This window comes from Condylostylus longicornis, unplaced genomic scaffold, assembly GCF_029603195.1.
Source record: "Condylostylus longicornis isolate FDR11 unplaced genomic scaffold, ASM2960319v2 ptg000018l, whole genome shotgun sequence".
NCBI lineage: Eukaryota > Metazoa > Arthropoda > Insecta > Diptera > Dolichopodidae > Condylostylus > Condylostylus longicornis.
The window spans coordinates 6,851,814-6,867,885 of NW_026577987.1; the positions used below are offsets into that span (position 1 = coordinate 6,851,814).

Genomic DNA, 16,072 nt, shown 5'->3' on the forward strand with positions numbered 1-16,072 from the left:
AACTTATCAATTTAGTACAGTTTAAACTGCTACTTTTAGACTTCATACAATTTAAATTTTATCTATTCTGCTTGTATTATAAAACTATGTATAAAAAATTTCAAATTATTTACATACTTAAATATATAAAAATATATTCATGGGTCAATCACAAATATGTAAATGGTTATGCTTATCAGATGAAAGCAAAAATTTTCATTATAGTAGAATAACAAATATTAGTATAAAAATGTATGTAGATTTGAAACTAGAATTTTATCTAGGCTATGGCTAAACTAAAAAATAATACTAAATTATTTTTTTTCAGTTTTGTATTTTTGTCTATTCTTTGATAATCTATCCAATCATTAGGCTTTTTTTTTACAATGACAAAATGGATTTTTTCAAAATAAACATAAAAAACAAAACAAAATACATAAAGAATTTATATCCGACCTTCCCAAATATTTTCAATTTATTTTACTCCCTTTATTTTCTATAATAGCATAAAATTTCTGGATTAGAAAGCTTATATAGAAATTGTAAAAATGAAATGAAGAGAAGAGAAAGAAAACTAAAGAATTGTATGTAGTTTTTATTACTTATACAAAATTTACTTTAGGTGACCCTGAAGTGAAATTTTTCTCATTTTTTCAACAATATTATAATAATATACATATAGAGCAAATTGCTTAAACTGTGTAAAACATTTAATCCACATATTCTACACATAAAAAATAGATAAAAGTAGTTATGTAACATGATGTGACTTCGAAATGACGAATATGAGCACAACATTTAGATTTTTCATTAAATTGTATTCGTTATGAGTTGAGGTAGTTCAAGGATTATTAATTTGGTTCATTTGGTTTTTGTTTATTCGAAATTAATTATTTTCAAACTTATTTAATGTTAATTTTTTTTTCTAATAAAAATGAATTTGGGATATTATTAATGTCGTTTTACTTATACTAGCTCGTAATAACCAATTTTTAAATCACAATATTATAAAATAATTCAAAACGAATTTCTTTTACGAATTTGCTAAACAAATACATACTTACGTACATATATATGTATATAGATATAATAAGATTACAATTATTATGAATTAAGAAATTGAAATTATGTTATAAGTACTGATTGATATGTATGCAATTGTAATAACAGAACAATGTCAATAAATGCATATATTCAATAGTATTATAATCTATTAATACCATTGCAACTATGTATGTATATGAAATCCTTTTCAAAAGTTGGTGCATGCAACTTAGTAATATGCTTACTAAGTATATGCTTACTAATAATTTTTAAATTTATTAGCGTACAATACTGATGTTTTTAGTTAACATATTTTAAACTTTTAAACATCAAATCACATAATACAAAATTCCAAAATTGTAACCATTTTATATACGAATTTCTATACACGGAAGACTTAATTTTAAATAATATTTATGTTTTCATCACTTCAAAAGACATATTTAATTAGTATTAAATACAATATTATATTTTATATAAATACACACGTATACATATATAATATTTTCGAAATTAAAAATATATTTTTGAAAAATTTTAAACAAACCTGCAAATTTATTAAATTAAAAATTCCAATCATGTATTTTACACACTGATAAATATGTGTATCAGTTGTGTTGACATTAACTTTCCGCTTATGAGTGAATATTATTTGTAAATTTCACCGTATCAAATTAATATTATAACACTTAATGTTATTTATGTGTTTTTAAAATATATGTAAGTAAATAATATTCATAATAATAATATAAATTTCAAATGTGACAGATACTAATGAAATTATAATAAAATTTTTATTTTCATTTCTTCATATTTTATTATTAGCACCTTAATTTTATTTAAATTCTTTTATTAACTGTAATATTATAATGTACATTTTACTATATTCAATATTAACACTATTTTATAACATAATATGTTATTTATAATGTACATATACATATATACCTACATACTTATGTGAAAAATATACAAAAAAAAACAAAAAAAAAAACGAAATTTTCTTTAATTATATGGGGAAAGGTTTACAAAAATATGCATTTAACAACACATTCATATATACATACATACATATAAATCAATATTATGTTTTAAAAATGTTAAATTTTTGTATTACATATAGACATTTCGAGTATTACTTGTTATTGAATTCGACAGAGATAGGTGAAAATTTTATGTTTAAGTAAAAGGTAGGTAAGGTACCCTTATATCATTCCAATTTTAATAATATTGAAATTAATTTTAAAATATGTATGTATGTAGGTATGTTAATATGAATGAGTTTTTATATTGAAATTATTAATTTAATATTAATAAGTATGGTACTGTATTGCCGCTTTTATATTATCGACGACACAAAAAATCACTTCAAATATAAAATAAAAACAAGTAGGTATGTATGTATGTATGTATATTTATTGTGAATTAAAACATAAAACTACCATGTTAAAAATGGTTATTTTTTTAATTTTTTCCAAAAAATCATGTTGCGCAAAAAGAAAAAAACACAAAAAGCAAAACATTTTCTTGTTATCAAAATCTTTAAAAAATCATAAAAAAAAAAACAAAAATAAATTCAAAAAATTTTCACTTTTTCTTAAAATATTTCTGCAACTTTTTAATTTAACAAGTTTACAAATTATCACCGAAAAAATAATAATAAATGTCCATTTACTTAAAAAATTTATATGTACCTTCAAACATATGTACATACATACATACATATGTAAGTATTCTTTGTGAATAACCAAAAAGAAAAAACAATTTTCGATTTTTTTTTTTGTATTTTTAAAATGAAATTTTTTTAACACACAAAAAAAAAATTTTTATGACAATCCAAATCCAATTGACAAAGAGGTGAAGTTAATCGTGGAGCGCATACAAAATGGTTGTATGTATGTACGTAAGTACCTATGTACATATGTACATATTTTATTTATTGTTAAAAAGATGAAGAAATATAATAATTATTTTTTTTTTGCAGAATTTTTTCTTTTCGATTTTTATTTCATAAAATTAGGACACCGTTTTTAAAACTAGTTTAAAACTTTATACAATTAAAAAAACTTCATTTGACAAATAAAATTTCTTTTGTGAAAAAAATTAAGCATAAAACAAATTCTTTAATTTCTTCAATTGTTGATAGTTTTAAAATTAATTAAATTTTATTACTCTTAACTACAATGAAAACACTTTTTCCATGAAGATTTATTAAATCCAATTTAAAACAAAACGAAAAAATACACTTAAAATATGTAGTTATTAATTTTAAGCGAAGATACTAAAGAAAAACTATGTATAAATTGTCTACGCAAAAAAAATAGAAATAAATAAATAAATAAATAAAAAACTTATGAACATATGTATGTATGTACACAAGATAATTTATAGTTGACGTATGTATAAAGAAGCGGTAAAAGTGTGTAAAAGCAAGAAAAACTAAAAAGAAAACTAATAAAAATTTAAAAAAAAAGAATACACAAATATTTCAGTAATTTATACGCCGTTGTACAATCTGCGAAACGCGAATAGCAAATAAACTGATAAAATAAACGAGAAACAAAAAAAAAAAAAAGAAAAACAAAACTGACAACAAGAGAAGTTTTTTACTAAACAAAAAAAAATCTTTGTTTTATGCCTTCTCTTATTGTATAAAAAAATTCAACTAACCAATCCAACGGCTAATGTACAACTGAACTTATCGAAAATATATTTTTCAAAGCTAAGCTTTATTTTGCAGACTACAATGCTTTAAATCTTAATCTTATACACAGTTAAATATGATCATCATGCTATACCATATAATTGTATTCATGTAATCATAATATCACACCATAGAAATTTCACATAAATTGGAAAATAATATGACTAATATGAGTACATAAATTAAAGCTCATACAAAATTGAGTAGGAAATTTAAATTTGATAAGTAAAAAGAAAATGAGATTATTTTAAGATTGTATTGAGTAAAGAGTTTATGGATTGAGTAGAAATGATTGAAAAAATTAAATTGTTAGCACTTTTCCAAAAACTTAAAAAAAATTCTTGATTATTTTATTCTGTTCGAAATAAAAATTTTTCAAATTATGCAAACGCAGAAAAATAGTGACTGGCTTCTTCAAAACGGCCACTAAAGTTTACCGTTATCTAAAATCCGTTTTTCTAAATTTTTGATATCGTTTTTCTCCTTCTTCAGGTTTTAGGAGTCTAAAGTTGTAGCAGATACTAACAAATAGTTTATTTTGTTAAAAGAAAATTTTTTTCAACCTCCAATACTTTTCAATCGCCCTTTGAAATCCGTAAAATGTCAATTTTCGGTGTCTTATATTTCCGAAATTTTACAAAATATTAATAAAACCGATAAAAGATAACTGTAATCAAAAAGGGTAATTATTTAACTCATTAACTTAAGCATTCAATCCAGCCATGATGTTAGCGCTTTTTCAAATTTTTTTTCCTTTGTTCATCCCAAAAGTATGCAAAAAATTGATTTATTTTGGTATATAATTAAAAGTAGTTAAGATAATGTAGCAGATTGTTGTTAAAAGTAGTATTTTCATTTTGTTTAAGGGAAAAATGCTTTTTTACAAACCATTGGTTTGATCCAATTTTATTTATATATTAGCCATACAAATATTTATAACAAAAATGTATAACAAAATTTTTTAACAAAAGGTAACAAAAATTTTTCGAACAGGCTGACTTCAAAGGTTGGAGTAAATCGTTGTTGAAACATTTTTCAATTTATGAGTGTTAATTGCTAGATTGAGTATAATTTTAAATTGTAGCTTTTAAAATTTCGAAAATGTTATTGTTTTTTAATTGGTAAAAAATAATAAATTCAACTTACAATTGCATTCAGTAATCATACACAAATATACATATATATATATATCTTTAATTTAAACAAATTCATATATTTTTCAAGTTTTAAAGAATGTCAAGAATTCAATAATAATATTGTTTAGAAATATTTACTTTGAGGTTTAAGATCCAGAAACTTATGAAAACAATGTTGTTTTAGTATGTTTTTATGTACATACATACAAGAATTTTTCAGATGTTTACATTCAACAAGAAAAAGACAAACTATAAAAAAATTTTAATCAGTACACAAATTTTTAATGCGTGAATAAAATATAGAATAGATCTATCATTATTTCAATTGAAAATGAGTGTAAAACTTTAATTTGCTAGAGAATTAATTTTTAATAGTATACTAAGCATTATGTTAAAGTAGTATCAGTGGTGCTGTTTTGCTTGTATCACAGTAATACATATATTGCAGTAATATTTTGCAGTTTTCCAAAAAAAATCTCAAAAAAAGTACTTCTTAATATCACTCTGTCCGTCCGTATTTCTATTTACAAAAATTACGCAAGCTTTAAGAAAGAAAATTGAAATTTTACATGCACATAAAAACATTTTCACCAGAAGAATTTGTAAAATCTGAATTTTCGGAACTTTATATTACCGAAACTGCAAGCTTTTTCATATTTCTATAAATACAGAAAAGTAAAAAGAAATTCTATCCCATCCAAAATATAAATATTTATCCTAACTCATGCAATTAACGGTGACTGAAATAATGTGCGAATTTACAAACCATTGGTTTGACTTTATTATATTTGTCTTTCTTATTGTTTACATATTTTATCGTTTCTTATTCGGTTATATATGGAAGATTTACTTCTACGACAAGTATAAAATTGGTCATTATTAAAATATTGTTATACAAGTCACTGTATGGCAAACTATATTCGTAAAGTTTGAGAAGGGGACTTCAATTAAAGAACGAATACTGTAGCTAAAGTAAGTTGGCAATACTACTTTTAGTTGAGCTTTGGAGAATTTATTTCTAATTATGTTATTTTCTCTTTGTATATTTGTATTTCTTGCAGTTTTATTGAAATAAAGTATCGTATATTAATCGGAACAAACTATAAAATTGGTATACTAATCCGAGACAAGGGTTAGTTTTATGCTACGTACGTACACACACATTAAATGTACATACATGTGTATATAATGTGTTTATACTCAAAATTAAAAGAGAAATTGCAGATAAAAGAGAGTAAAAAGTAAACGTGTTTAATTTAATTTTAAACACAATGTTTACTTTTCTTTCTTTAGAGTAAAACCGTTATTTAATCTTACTTTGTCAAGCAGAAAGTGAAAAAAAAATAAAGTTGAAAAAAGTATGTGTTGGTTTTTGTTTTTATAGATTTTTTTTACTTTTAGAGAGAATTGAAATCTCATCGAGAGCATAATATGCTACATGACTTATGATTTCATATGAGTAATATTTATTTTATGTGTGATATTTATGTTACATAAGTATGTACATAGGTACTACATAGATAAAACTTATTTTTTAATCATGTATAAAAAATTTTATGCGAGAAATAATACAAAAAAACTTATTAGGAATTTATCTCGACGATTATGCTTTGATAAAAATTAAGTTAAAAAATATTTTAGAAAACGTTTTGCAAGTGCTCTTTCTCTCAAAGATTTAAATTGAGTTCTCTTATGCACAAGAACAGCTGTTTGAAAAATTTTAGAAAAAACTGGAAAAATTTGAACTTAGTTTTAAACTTCTGAAATAAAAAACTAAGAAAAAGAATAGTTGAAAAATACTGTTATCTCTGAGAAGAAGAAATAGCGTCTAAGCTTGTACGTTGAGGAAAATATGTTTATGCAAAAAATTATGATGTATAAGCGAAAGGTTTTTTTAGAAAAATAAAGCGATTATTTAAAGTAAAACTAATGAAATATAAAAGATAAAAGAAAAGATTTTTGCTACGATACAGATAATGCAGTTGTTCAATCAAAACTAATGCCGGTTGAAGATCATAAAAAAGAAATATATGTACACAGTAAATGACAAAATTAATAAAATTAGAAAGTAAAAATCGACTTTTAACAAAATTTCTCAGTTTGCTGGCGAATTGATGATAAATTGACTGTAATGGGTTAAAGTGATTTTTTTCAAATTGCTATTATTAAGTCGGAAAAAGCAATGCATTATATGACCTTTTTTCCATTCTTTGCTAAGCATATGGTTATCTCGGTTTGAACTAAGGATAAATGTAAACCAAAAAATCTAGATACAGTAAGTGCGGGGATTACTTGTGGATTATTTTTTCTGTTAACTTCGTTATCTTTAACCAAAAAGATAACGGAAAAAAGGATGTCGCAGATAAATGTATCGTAAAAAGACAAATTTGAAAAATTTTCAAAATGTGTGGGACATTTATACCACTAGTGAGGTAATGGTGTACCATGGTCTATTAAACAAGTATAAAACTTTTCTTATTTTTTTGTATAATTTTATTTAAGTTTTATTAAGAAACTAAAAATGCAAAGACAATTAATTGATAGTATTTATAATGTTAACTGATAATGGTAGACCACGGGTTAAAATATTCGAAATTTGGTTTTCACAATAGACGGAATTTCGATCTTTGAAAGAAATATAAATTTTATATTCAAAAAAACAATAGACATAGTTGACCACGTCAACTCTGAGATACTCCTACGAATAAATGATGTTAAATGTCGGACATATAAATAACATACAGTTAAATACAATCTCTTTCGCTTTATATGTTTAGTGCTATTATATACATATATGGTAGTTACCAAATAAATTGATACAATCTAAAAGAGTTTTAATGAAAATTATGGCCATATCATTAAATTCCTTTTGTAGACTTAATAGTTTCTGGGCTACGAACAAACAGCTTATGAAATTGTATGGTTTATTAGATAAAGTCTATTAGCTGTTCTTGTGCATTTATGTATGATTTTGAAGATGAAACTTTGCAAGAATTCAGTTATATCGCACTGAACTCAAAGTATGGTCGAATCATTGTGCATGAAAGTTAATGCATATTTTATTTATATTGCTTTTGTTTATATAATTAATTGTTTATAATTATAATATTTTAAATAGAATAATAAGTTAGAAGGTACTGAACACAATCAGGATTTCAAATTGAATTTTATTAAATTTATACTTGCAGAAATATGTTTAATAAGATTAAACATTAAATTACTTTTACTTCATTATAATATGTTCATAAATTAACTTAATAATAAAGTTTATATTAAAACTTTATGTTAAGGTACATGAATATTAAATAATATTTAATTTAAATGTCCTTGTTCCTTTTCATTTAAGTATTTCTATGATAAATTTTATATTTTGAGAAATATTCTTAACTCTTAATCAAAATGTATTCTATATAATCTTTGTCAAATATATGATGTATATTACGTATATATGTGAATCTGGATATACTTTTCAGTAAATATTGAAAAAAAAATTTTTAAAAAATATGTCTATTAGTTTAAGTTTGTTCGTCTGTATGTCAGAATATGTACCTCTTTACAAAACTTCTACATCGTCAAATATTTTAGTTGGTGTTTAAAGCAATTTTTCTTCTACACGGCAACTGGGATATTGAGTCTTAATGGTTTATCGGCAAAGATATCGGTAAATATTCTATTTTACTAGATCAAAAATTCTTTGTAGCTCGTCCCCCTTTCAAGTTATTATTCGTTAACCCAGTTGAATTAAAATATAATTCAAACTCAATAATAAATTTTTCGAACATAATTATTTTATGATTTCTTCCAAATCTATGCAAATTTTTATTGTATTAAGAAATATGCTAGAAATTGTTGTTTTCATAGATGACTTTGAATTGTTAGATGACTTTCATTAGTTAACTCTGAAGCAATATCTAAATACAACTTCTAGACTTAAACTATTAAGGAGAAATGTGCTAATTTACAAATCGTAAGACTACTTTTGATTGACTCTTTTTGATAGTAGAATATAAAATCTATTTTGGTTAACCTTAAAATCTATGTTTTTTTGGTAACATTACTTCAAAAATTTAGTAAATCAAATTAAATATCCTTTTTTTTTGTTTATTTGTATTTTTTCTTTTAAATAATTTAATAAATAAATACAAATGTACGTTTACATATGTACATATAAATATGTACCGATGTACACCCTACCCTGGAGTACATATATACATCAGATTCTACAAAATCTTTATTGTTGGGCAATATTTAGTGACATTAGAAACTATTAGGATATTCTTTTACATATCGTAAATATTTTATCATATTTCAAGTTCTATACTCCTAATGTCAATAAAATACGTAAGTAAAAGCATTCGAGTTTGCAAAGGTAAAGTAGTAAAAAGTAGACGGAAACAGGTTATGCACGAAGCACAAGTTTGTTTTTAATTTAGAGATAAAACTTTTTATACAGGTCTAATAAAATTTATTTAAAAGCCTTGTATTAAACTGGACCCCTACCTTAGTCAGTGTAGCTGAGATTAGTTAAGAGTAGTAGGCGTTATACACACTCAATATATCTTCACATAAGTTTATTGCTTATTGCTACGGGTATAAAAATAAATACCAAATATTTTTATATACCAAATATTTTTCTGAACATACAAATGTATATATTGTAAATATAAGTTATGTAGATGTACACGTATATTGATAATAAATCAAAATTTATTGTGTCATAAAATAAAAGAAAAAAAAAATCGTCAAGAAGAAGAAAATTTTAAATAAACCCTTTGCTTTTTATAATAATAATCGTTTTTGTATACCCTCAATAAGTGAAAATTAAGTAAATTTAAATATCCTTATTATTTAGGTATAAAAAGTATGTATATATAAAATATTTCCTTATAAACTTTAATACCAGACATCCTTAAAGTAATAAATATATCTGTATACACATGTGTATGTGTATGTTTGTCTATTCAATGAAATATTCACTTAAGAATTATGGAAATGTGTATTTGTCATTATATCCTGTTTCTTATTTTTTGGGGAATTTAATTTTTTCCTTTTATTATTCTCTACTTAATGCTATGTTCTTATTATTTAATTTTTTTTTATTATTCTTGTTTTTATTATTAAATTACTGGTTGTTATTTTGCATTCGAAATTTTATATCCCAACTAAAATATTATTTTTCCTTCCAAAAAGTTTAACTTTTTCCATAGCTTGAAATTTCATTTCATTATATTGTTTTTTTTTTTTTTGTTACTTCCTGGCAAGGAAAAAAAACACAATTACATAAATGTAAAAGTTTATATAAAAAAGCAAACATACAAACACACGCTCATGTACTTAAGATATTCAAGTAGTTAAAAAATGTTTTTTTTTTCTTTCTTTCTAAGGGTAATAACCCTTAGCAAGGAAATCTCCATCGAAAATATTGAAAAAAAAAATCCAAAGAACGAAGAAATAGAAAATTTAAATTTAGAAGAAGGAAAGCACTTTTTCCTCCATATGTACATAGTTTGTGAGACACAATTTCCTAAAAAATTAAGCAATAAATTTATAAAATATTTATTTTAATTTTGTTTGTATAGCAGGTTTAGGAATTGAAAAGGTGGAGTTCAAAATTAATTAGCTGTGCTTACTCATTGCCTCTGGTCAAAAAACTAATTTTGTGTTTTTATTGTTGTTGTTCTTGAAAGAATTGTCGTCTAAACATATCCATTACTAGACAAGCTCAGAAGAGTAAAAAGATTAAGAGTAAATTAGAGAAAATTGAGTGTCGTGAATTTAATTTTGAAATTTTTGCATTGGAAAATAAAAAGATCAAGTCAATTTTTTGATAAATCAAGGAACATGTGAAAATGTTTGAGATTTATTAAGTTAAGAATTTCATGCTTTTTTGGATCGATTTATTTTTGAGTATTCGAATAAGTTACTGCAAATATTTTACATTTTAATTCTATTTTTTACAAATTTAGAAAAAAGTATTCTTGTATAAATTCTTTTTAAAGTTCTCAAATGAATCTAGAACCTACATATCTATTTTTACCTTTTATCAGATTAACAAAGTTTAAACGTAGTAATTCGATTACAACTCTTAAATAATAATGTGCAGTCAAAGCCTCAAATCTTCTTTTTATATACGATATGTAAGTTCAAATCCGGTTTTCTAATCTACTGATGAGTTCAACTAGTTGAAAGGCTCAAATAAATTGAAATAAAATACGATAAGATCATATTTATTTTAAAATTTGAAACAACTGCGTTTTTGGAAATCAGGAATAAAACTATGACAGCATAATAAGACTGACAAAATAAAGAAATTTTAATTTTGTCTCTAAAAAACGTGAAAGACATTTTTAGCAAATGAAAAAAATTTTCATAAAAAAAAAAGAAAAACAAATTAACAACCAACCATAAAGAAAAGTTTTTCTTTAAGTAATTTTTATTTACTTTATCAATCATTTCTCTCAATAAACATTTTTTTTTTCCAAAATAATTTCAAATCGGAATATACATACATACATACATACTTACCTCCACATTCATAATTTTTACATATTCATCGTAAATCAAATTTAATATGCAAATAAAGACAATTTAATAAAAGCAAAAAATTACAATAAAAAAATTGTCCTTATAATTTTTTTATTTCAAAATATATAAAAGTAATGCAAGTAAACCATAACTGGAAAAGATAATGTAGTAAAAGGGCTTTTAAAATGGGGAGACAGCAAAAAGATGGCAACAAAAAGAATTAAGAAAATGTTCAACAAACCAAATAATTCTCTTTTTTTCTTTTCTTGAAGTAATCCTTAGGACACATTTTTTACTTTCCTAAAAATACTCATGCACCTATATATATTATAATATACCTATATACCTATATATGTATATATAAAATATACAATAAGTATTTTTATGTATAAAAAATTGCAATAAAAATTTTTAATTTTTATTATTACTGTGACATTATTAACTTGAACCTTGACTCACTTCTTAAAGTTTTGAATGCATTTCCATATAGATTGCTTTATATTTTTGACAAAAAAAAATAAAATTAAAGGAAATAAAGTTAACAGATTTTATTTTCCAATTGTTGGTCCAGTTTCCTACAAGAATCTTATATATAAGATTAATTTAGAATAGCTTGAAGTTTTTCTGCATAAGATGTTGCCTAATATAATTCAATTTTAATTTTGGACAACTCATTTTTTTAAAATATCGTATAAATTCATCAATTTGCTACTGTTCCTCTTAATTATCTTATCATCCTGATGATATGCGATTGTGTAACATTAATTGTAATATTAATTCGATGGTTGTTTTTCAAATAGTTAATATCATTTTAATAAAATATTTTTGCTTCAAAAAAAACTTTATTAGAATCCGTTGGTTTGATTCGAATGCTTTGGTTTGGTTTGAACATAATGAATTTATTTTAGTAGTAATACTAAAATAAATTAAACTGGTCCATTGACAAAATAGAAGAACTCGTTTAATATAAATCCATAAGTTCTTTTGCTGGAAAAAATCATAAAATTCGAAATTATTGAAATTTGTAATTCGAAAATTTTTAATTTTCAAATTACAAATCAAATAAAAACTTGAACAAATTGAAAAATTTTTTACTATACGTCATCCATAATTCAAGGCTCTGTTTAACTCAGTTTATACTTGAAAAAATTAAATTGTGCAATATTTGTATTGTGCTGCCTCTTAACGAAGGCAAAGTTAACAATATTCTTTATAACCCTTATCTAATAAAACTATTCCGTAAAAATGCAAAAGAGCTGTGTATATTTTTATGAATACAAAATTTCTAGTAAAGTAATGATGAAGAATATCGCATTTTTTGTCTTAAGTAAATTTTAAAATAATGCTCTTTTGTGAACTTGAATTTCAATGTAACTTTGTTTTTCTTCACATTTTTAGAAAATTTATAGATGTTAATTTTTCGAAACATCTGCATAAGTCAACTGAAAATTGAAAAGAGGAAAACAAAAGTTAGAAGTAGAAGATACTGTACTATACGACTAATGTTAAAAATAAAAAAGAAAATAATTCAGTCCTTCATAGTTTCTTATTGGTATATGTATAAAAATACATACATTTTATTTAAATGTATAAAAATATTTCTTGTAGCTTCTTACATGCTGTGATGATTTTCTCCATTATTAATATTTCAATCTTTATTCCATTAGGACTCTCGTGTAAACTCTGCTTACTTGCAAGTAATTTTTTTTTATTTTTTTTGTTTTCCAATTCGAATTCATTTCATTATAGTAACAAAGTAATAACACACACCATGCTATCATTTTACCATTTTTGAAAGTAATAATAAATAATAATGCAAGATTTTATTTGTCATGAAAAATTGTATAAATTTCTTTATCAGCATAAGATGCATCCTGGTCACAGTTATACGTTTTACATTGCATACGTCGTTTTAAAAAAACTTTATTATTACTAGATTTATTATTTGGAATTTTAAGTGTTTTTAAACCAACAACATTAGAAGAATTCGATGATGAATTTTCTTTATTATTAGCAGTGGATGAACACGCATTATTATTTTCTTTTGAAATTTCTATACTATTATTATTTTCATTATTATCCTTATTTAATTTATTTTTTATACAATACCAAATGCAAACAAATGGTCTAAATATAATATCACCAAAACATTTTATGAAATTTTTAAATATCTTTGCAGTGGCGCATATAAAGCGTGTCGTTTCAGCCATAAATGTATAACAGAAAGGATTCAAAACACAATTGAATAATGAGAGGATACCAAAAGAATAATGCATTATCCAATGGATAGAACGATTATAAACTCCATATACTCGCATTAAAAGAAATATCCATGTTGGAAGACGACATATTAAAAATATAGTTATCAATAGTATGATGACAATAAAGAGACGTAATTGACGTGTTTTACGTCTTTTATGAGTTGGATAATTTTGTAAGTGCTTCATGTTCTCATGATTTACTCTTGATGGTAAAGGCTGCTTATGAAATTTGTATTGATGTTGCTGTTGTTGTTGACTTGATGTGTATTGCATTTTAACTCCGACTGTCGTTGAAATAATTTCGGATTCAATAGCTTGATGTTGTTTTGATGTTGATTGAATGTTGGAAATATTAACGGAAACTATAACGTTGGTATCATCCAATTTGTTTTGAATATCATTTATATCCGCAATATTACTTGTACTATTTTCTAAAGTAGTTTTTAAGGTGGATGGTGATGCTAAATTTTTCGTTGAACTACTTGTTTCGCTTGAATTTTCAACGGTATTTTCACTGTTCTTGCCAAAAACTTTATTGCAATCAATAATGGAAATTCTTTTTAATGACTTAATAGTAACTGGCGACTTTGACAGATTTATTGTTTCTCCTCCTTGCATAAAGCCTGCTCCCGTTGTTGTAGCTGTGGCAGTAAATTTAATGTTTTTTGTTTTATTACAATTTAAATTTGCATTAAATTTATGTCGGTTCCATATTTCAATCGCGACGACACTATTCAACCAAATGAAAGTTAAAACCGTTGGTACAAATACAACAGAAAATATAATTATAAAATAATATGAATTTAAAGCCTAAAAAATGATTGTATTAATTAAAGTAAAAATATATTAAATTAAAAATTTAAAGAATCGATAATTTGATACCTTATCTGACGCACACATTTCAACGCTCTTTGCTTCAACACATTGATTTGGATCATTAGGATTAGTAATGATCAAGAGAATTGTTCCAGTATAATATGACATTAACATTGGACTAGCTAAACCAGCTGCTGTACCCCATACTAAAATAACAAACGCAAAACAACATAAAATACCCGGCTCCCAATTAACACCAGAGACAACTTTAACTACAGCCATATAACGATCAAATGCAATACCAACTAATGTCATACTATTAATTAAAATTGCAGCTGTTGACATAAATGGTATACAGGCGCACATAATATCTCCCAAATGCTTAAATATATACCAATTTTTATATTAAATTTTTCATTTACTTGACAATATAAAATATTTGTTTACCCAAATTTGAATGTATTTAGTTGAAAGCTGTGATATATAACCTGTTGTTGAAAATATTGTAGTAATAAGATCACTGGCAGCCAATGAATACAACATAATTCGAAAAAACATTCTCATTTTCCTAAATGAAAGAAAATTAAAAATAAAATCCTTTTAAAAGAAAACCTTTTTTAAAAATATTAAATATTAGGAATGATAACCGTTGATAATATTATTTCTACATATTATTTTCAATCTCTTAATTAATTAGTTAAAAAAATACCCGTTCATAATTTATTTTCTATAGTTTTTTATTGCACATACCTCTTTTGGCACTAATTAGTATGATTCATTTTTTTTTATCATTAATATTATAGTTTATTGATTTTTATTGAAAATTTCTACTTTTAATTATTTTAGCGGAATAAAAATGCATATGTAAAGACATAAGAGTGTGAGAATAATTAAAATATCTAATTATAAGTCTCGACTCTTGAGTACATAATAATATTTGATTAAATTATTAACATGGTAACAAAACTTTTAATTAATTTAAAAACATTGATAAAAGTAGTCAGAAGTATTCCTTCATTTGCAAAAGTTGCCATATTCAAAATAGTTTGAAATTCGATCGAATTATTATTTATTCCTTATTTTTAATATTTTTTTCAAAACTCATCAATTTACATTCTGAACAAGTTAAAGTTTAAAATGAAATTTCTATTATATACCTTCTTGTATTCACAATAATTGTTGCAATATTTGCTACCACTGAAATTATTAAAAATGCTGAAGCAAATCCAATAAATATGTGTCGAGTATGTTCAGTTAATGTTTGAAGTTTATAATCGGGATATCCTTGTTTCCAACTTATATTTGATATAAATATTCTCTCATAGCCCAATTCACGATTTTTTATTAAGCATTTATAAAACATTTCTTATACAATAACTAACTTTATAGCAAACAGAAAATATTTAATTTTTTAATATTATAATAACCTATGAATTTTGTTCGCCTAAACATAGGCAAAATTTTTAAATATGCGATAATAAAGTAATCCTATGATAATGAAAATATTATAACGTTTTGTTTGTATATTATTCATAAACTGAAGAAATTATAATTATTTCCTAGGTCTAAATATGTTTTTTTTCGACCAGCTATTATAAAATAAACCC

General features: G+C 23.7%; 2 protein-coding genes across 4 annotated transcripts in view; both read right to left on the reverse strand.

Annotated features, from left to right (window-relative positions):
- LOC129606262 (sphingomyelin phosphodiesterase) overlaps positions 1–1,890 on the reverse strand; it is a 31,241-nt gene extending 29,351 nt beyond the window's left edge. For 2 of the 3 annotated variants that reach the window (XR_008696757.1, XM_055516485.1), the window contains exon 1: positions 1,571–1,888. The gene's annotated coding sequence lies outside the window, so the exon portion shown is untranslated. Of the gene's footprint in view, positions 1–1,570 lie in introns of all 3 variants that reach the window. The other variant, XM_055516486.1, reaches the window with a different exon arrangement.
- The window catches only part of LOC129606465 (5-hydroxytryptamine receptor 1A), a 36,391-nt gene extending 20,563 nt beyond the window's left edge, over positions 1–15,828 (reverse strand). Inside the window, exons 1-5 of the mRNA XM_055516806.1 lie at positions 15,623–15,828; positions 14,913–15,033; positions 14,532–14,846; positions 14,340–14,459; positions 13,493–14,168 (exon numbers count right to left, since the gene is read on the reverse strand). Coding sequence (XP_055372781.1) covers positions 13,493–14,168; positions 14,340–14,459; positions 14,532–14,846; positions 14,913–15,033; positions 15,623–15,828 — 1,438 coding nt within the window. The remainder of the gene's footprint in view (positions 1–13,492; positions 14,169–14,339; positions 14,460–14,531; positions 14,847–14,912; positions 15,034–15,622) is intronic.
- Between the last annotated feature and the right edge of the window lie 244 nt (positions 15,829–16,072).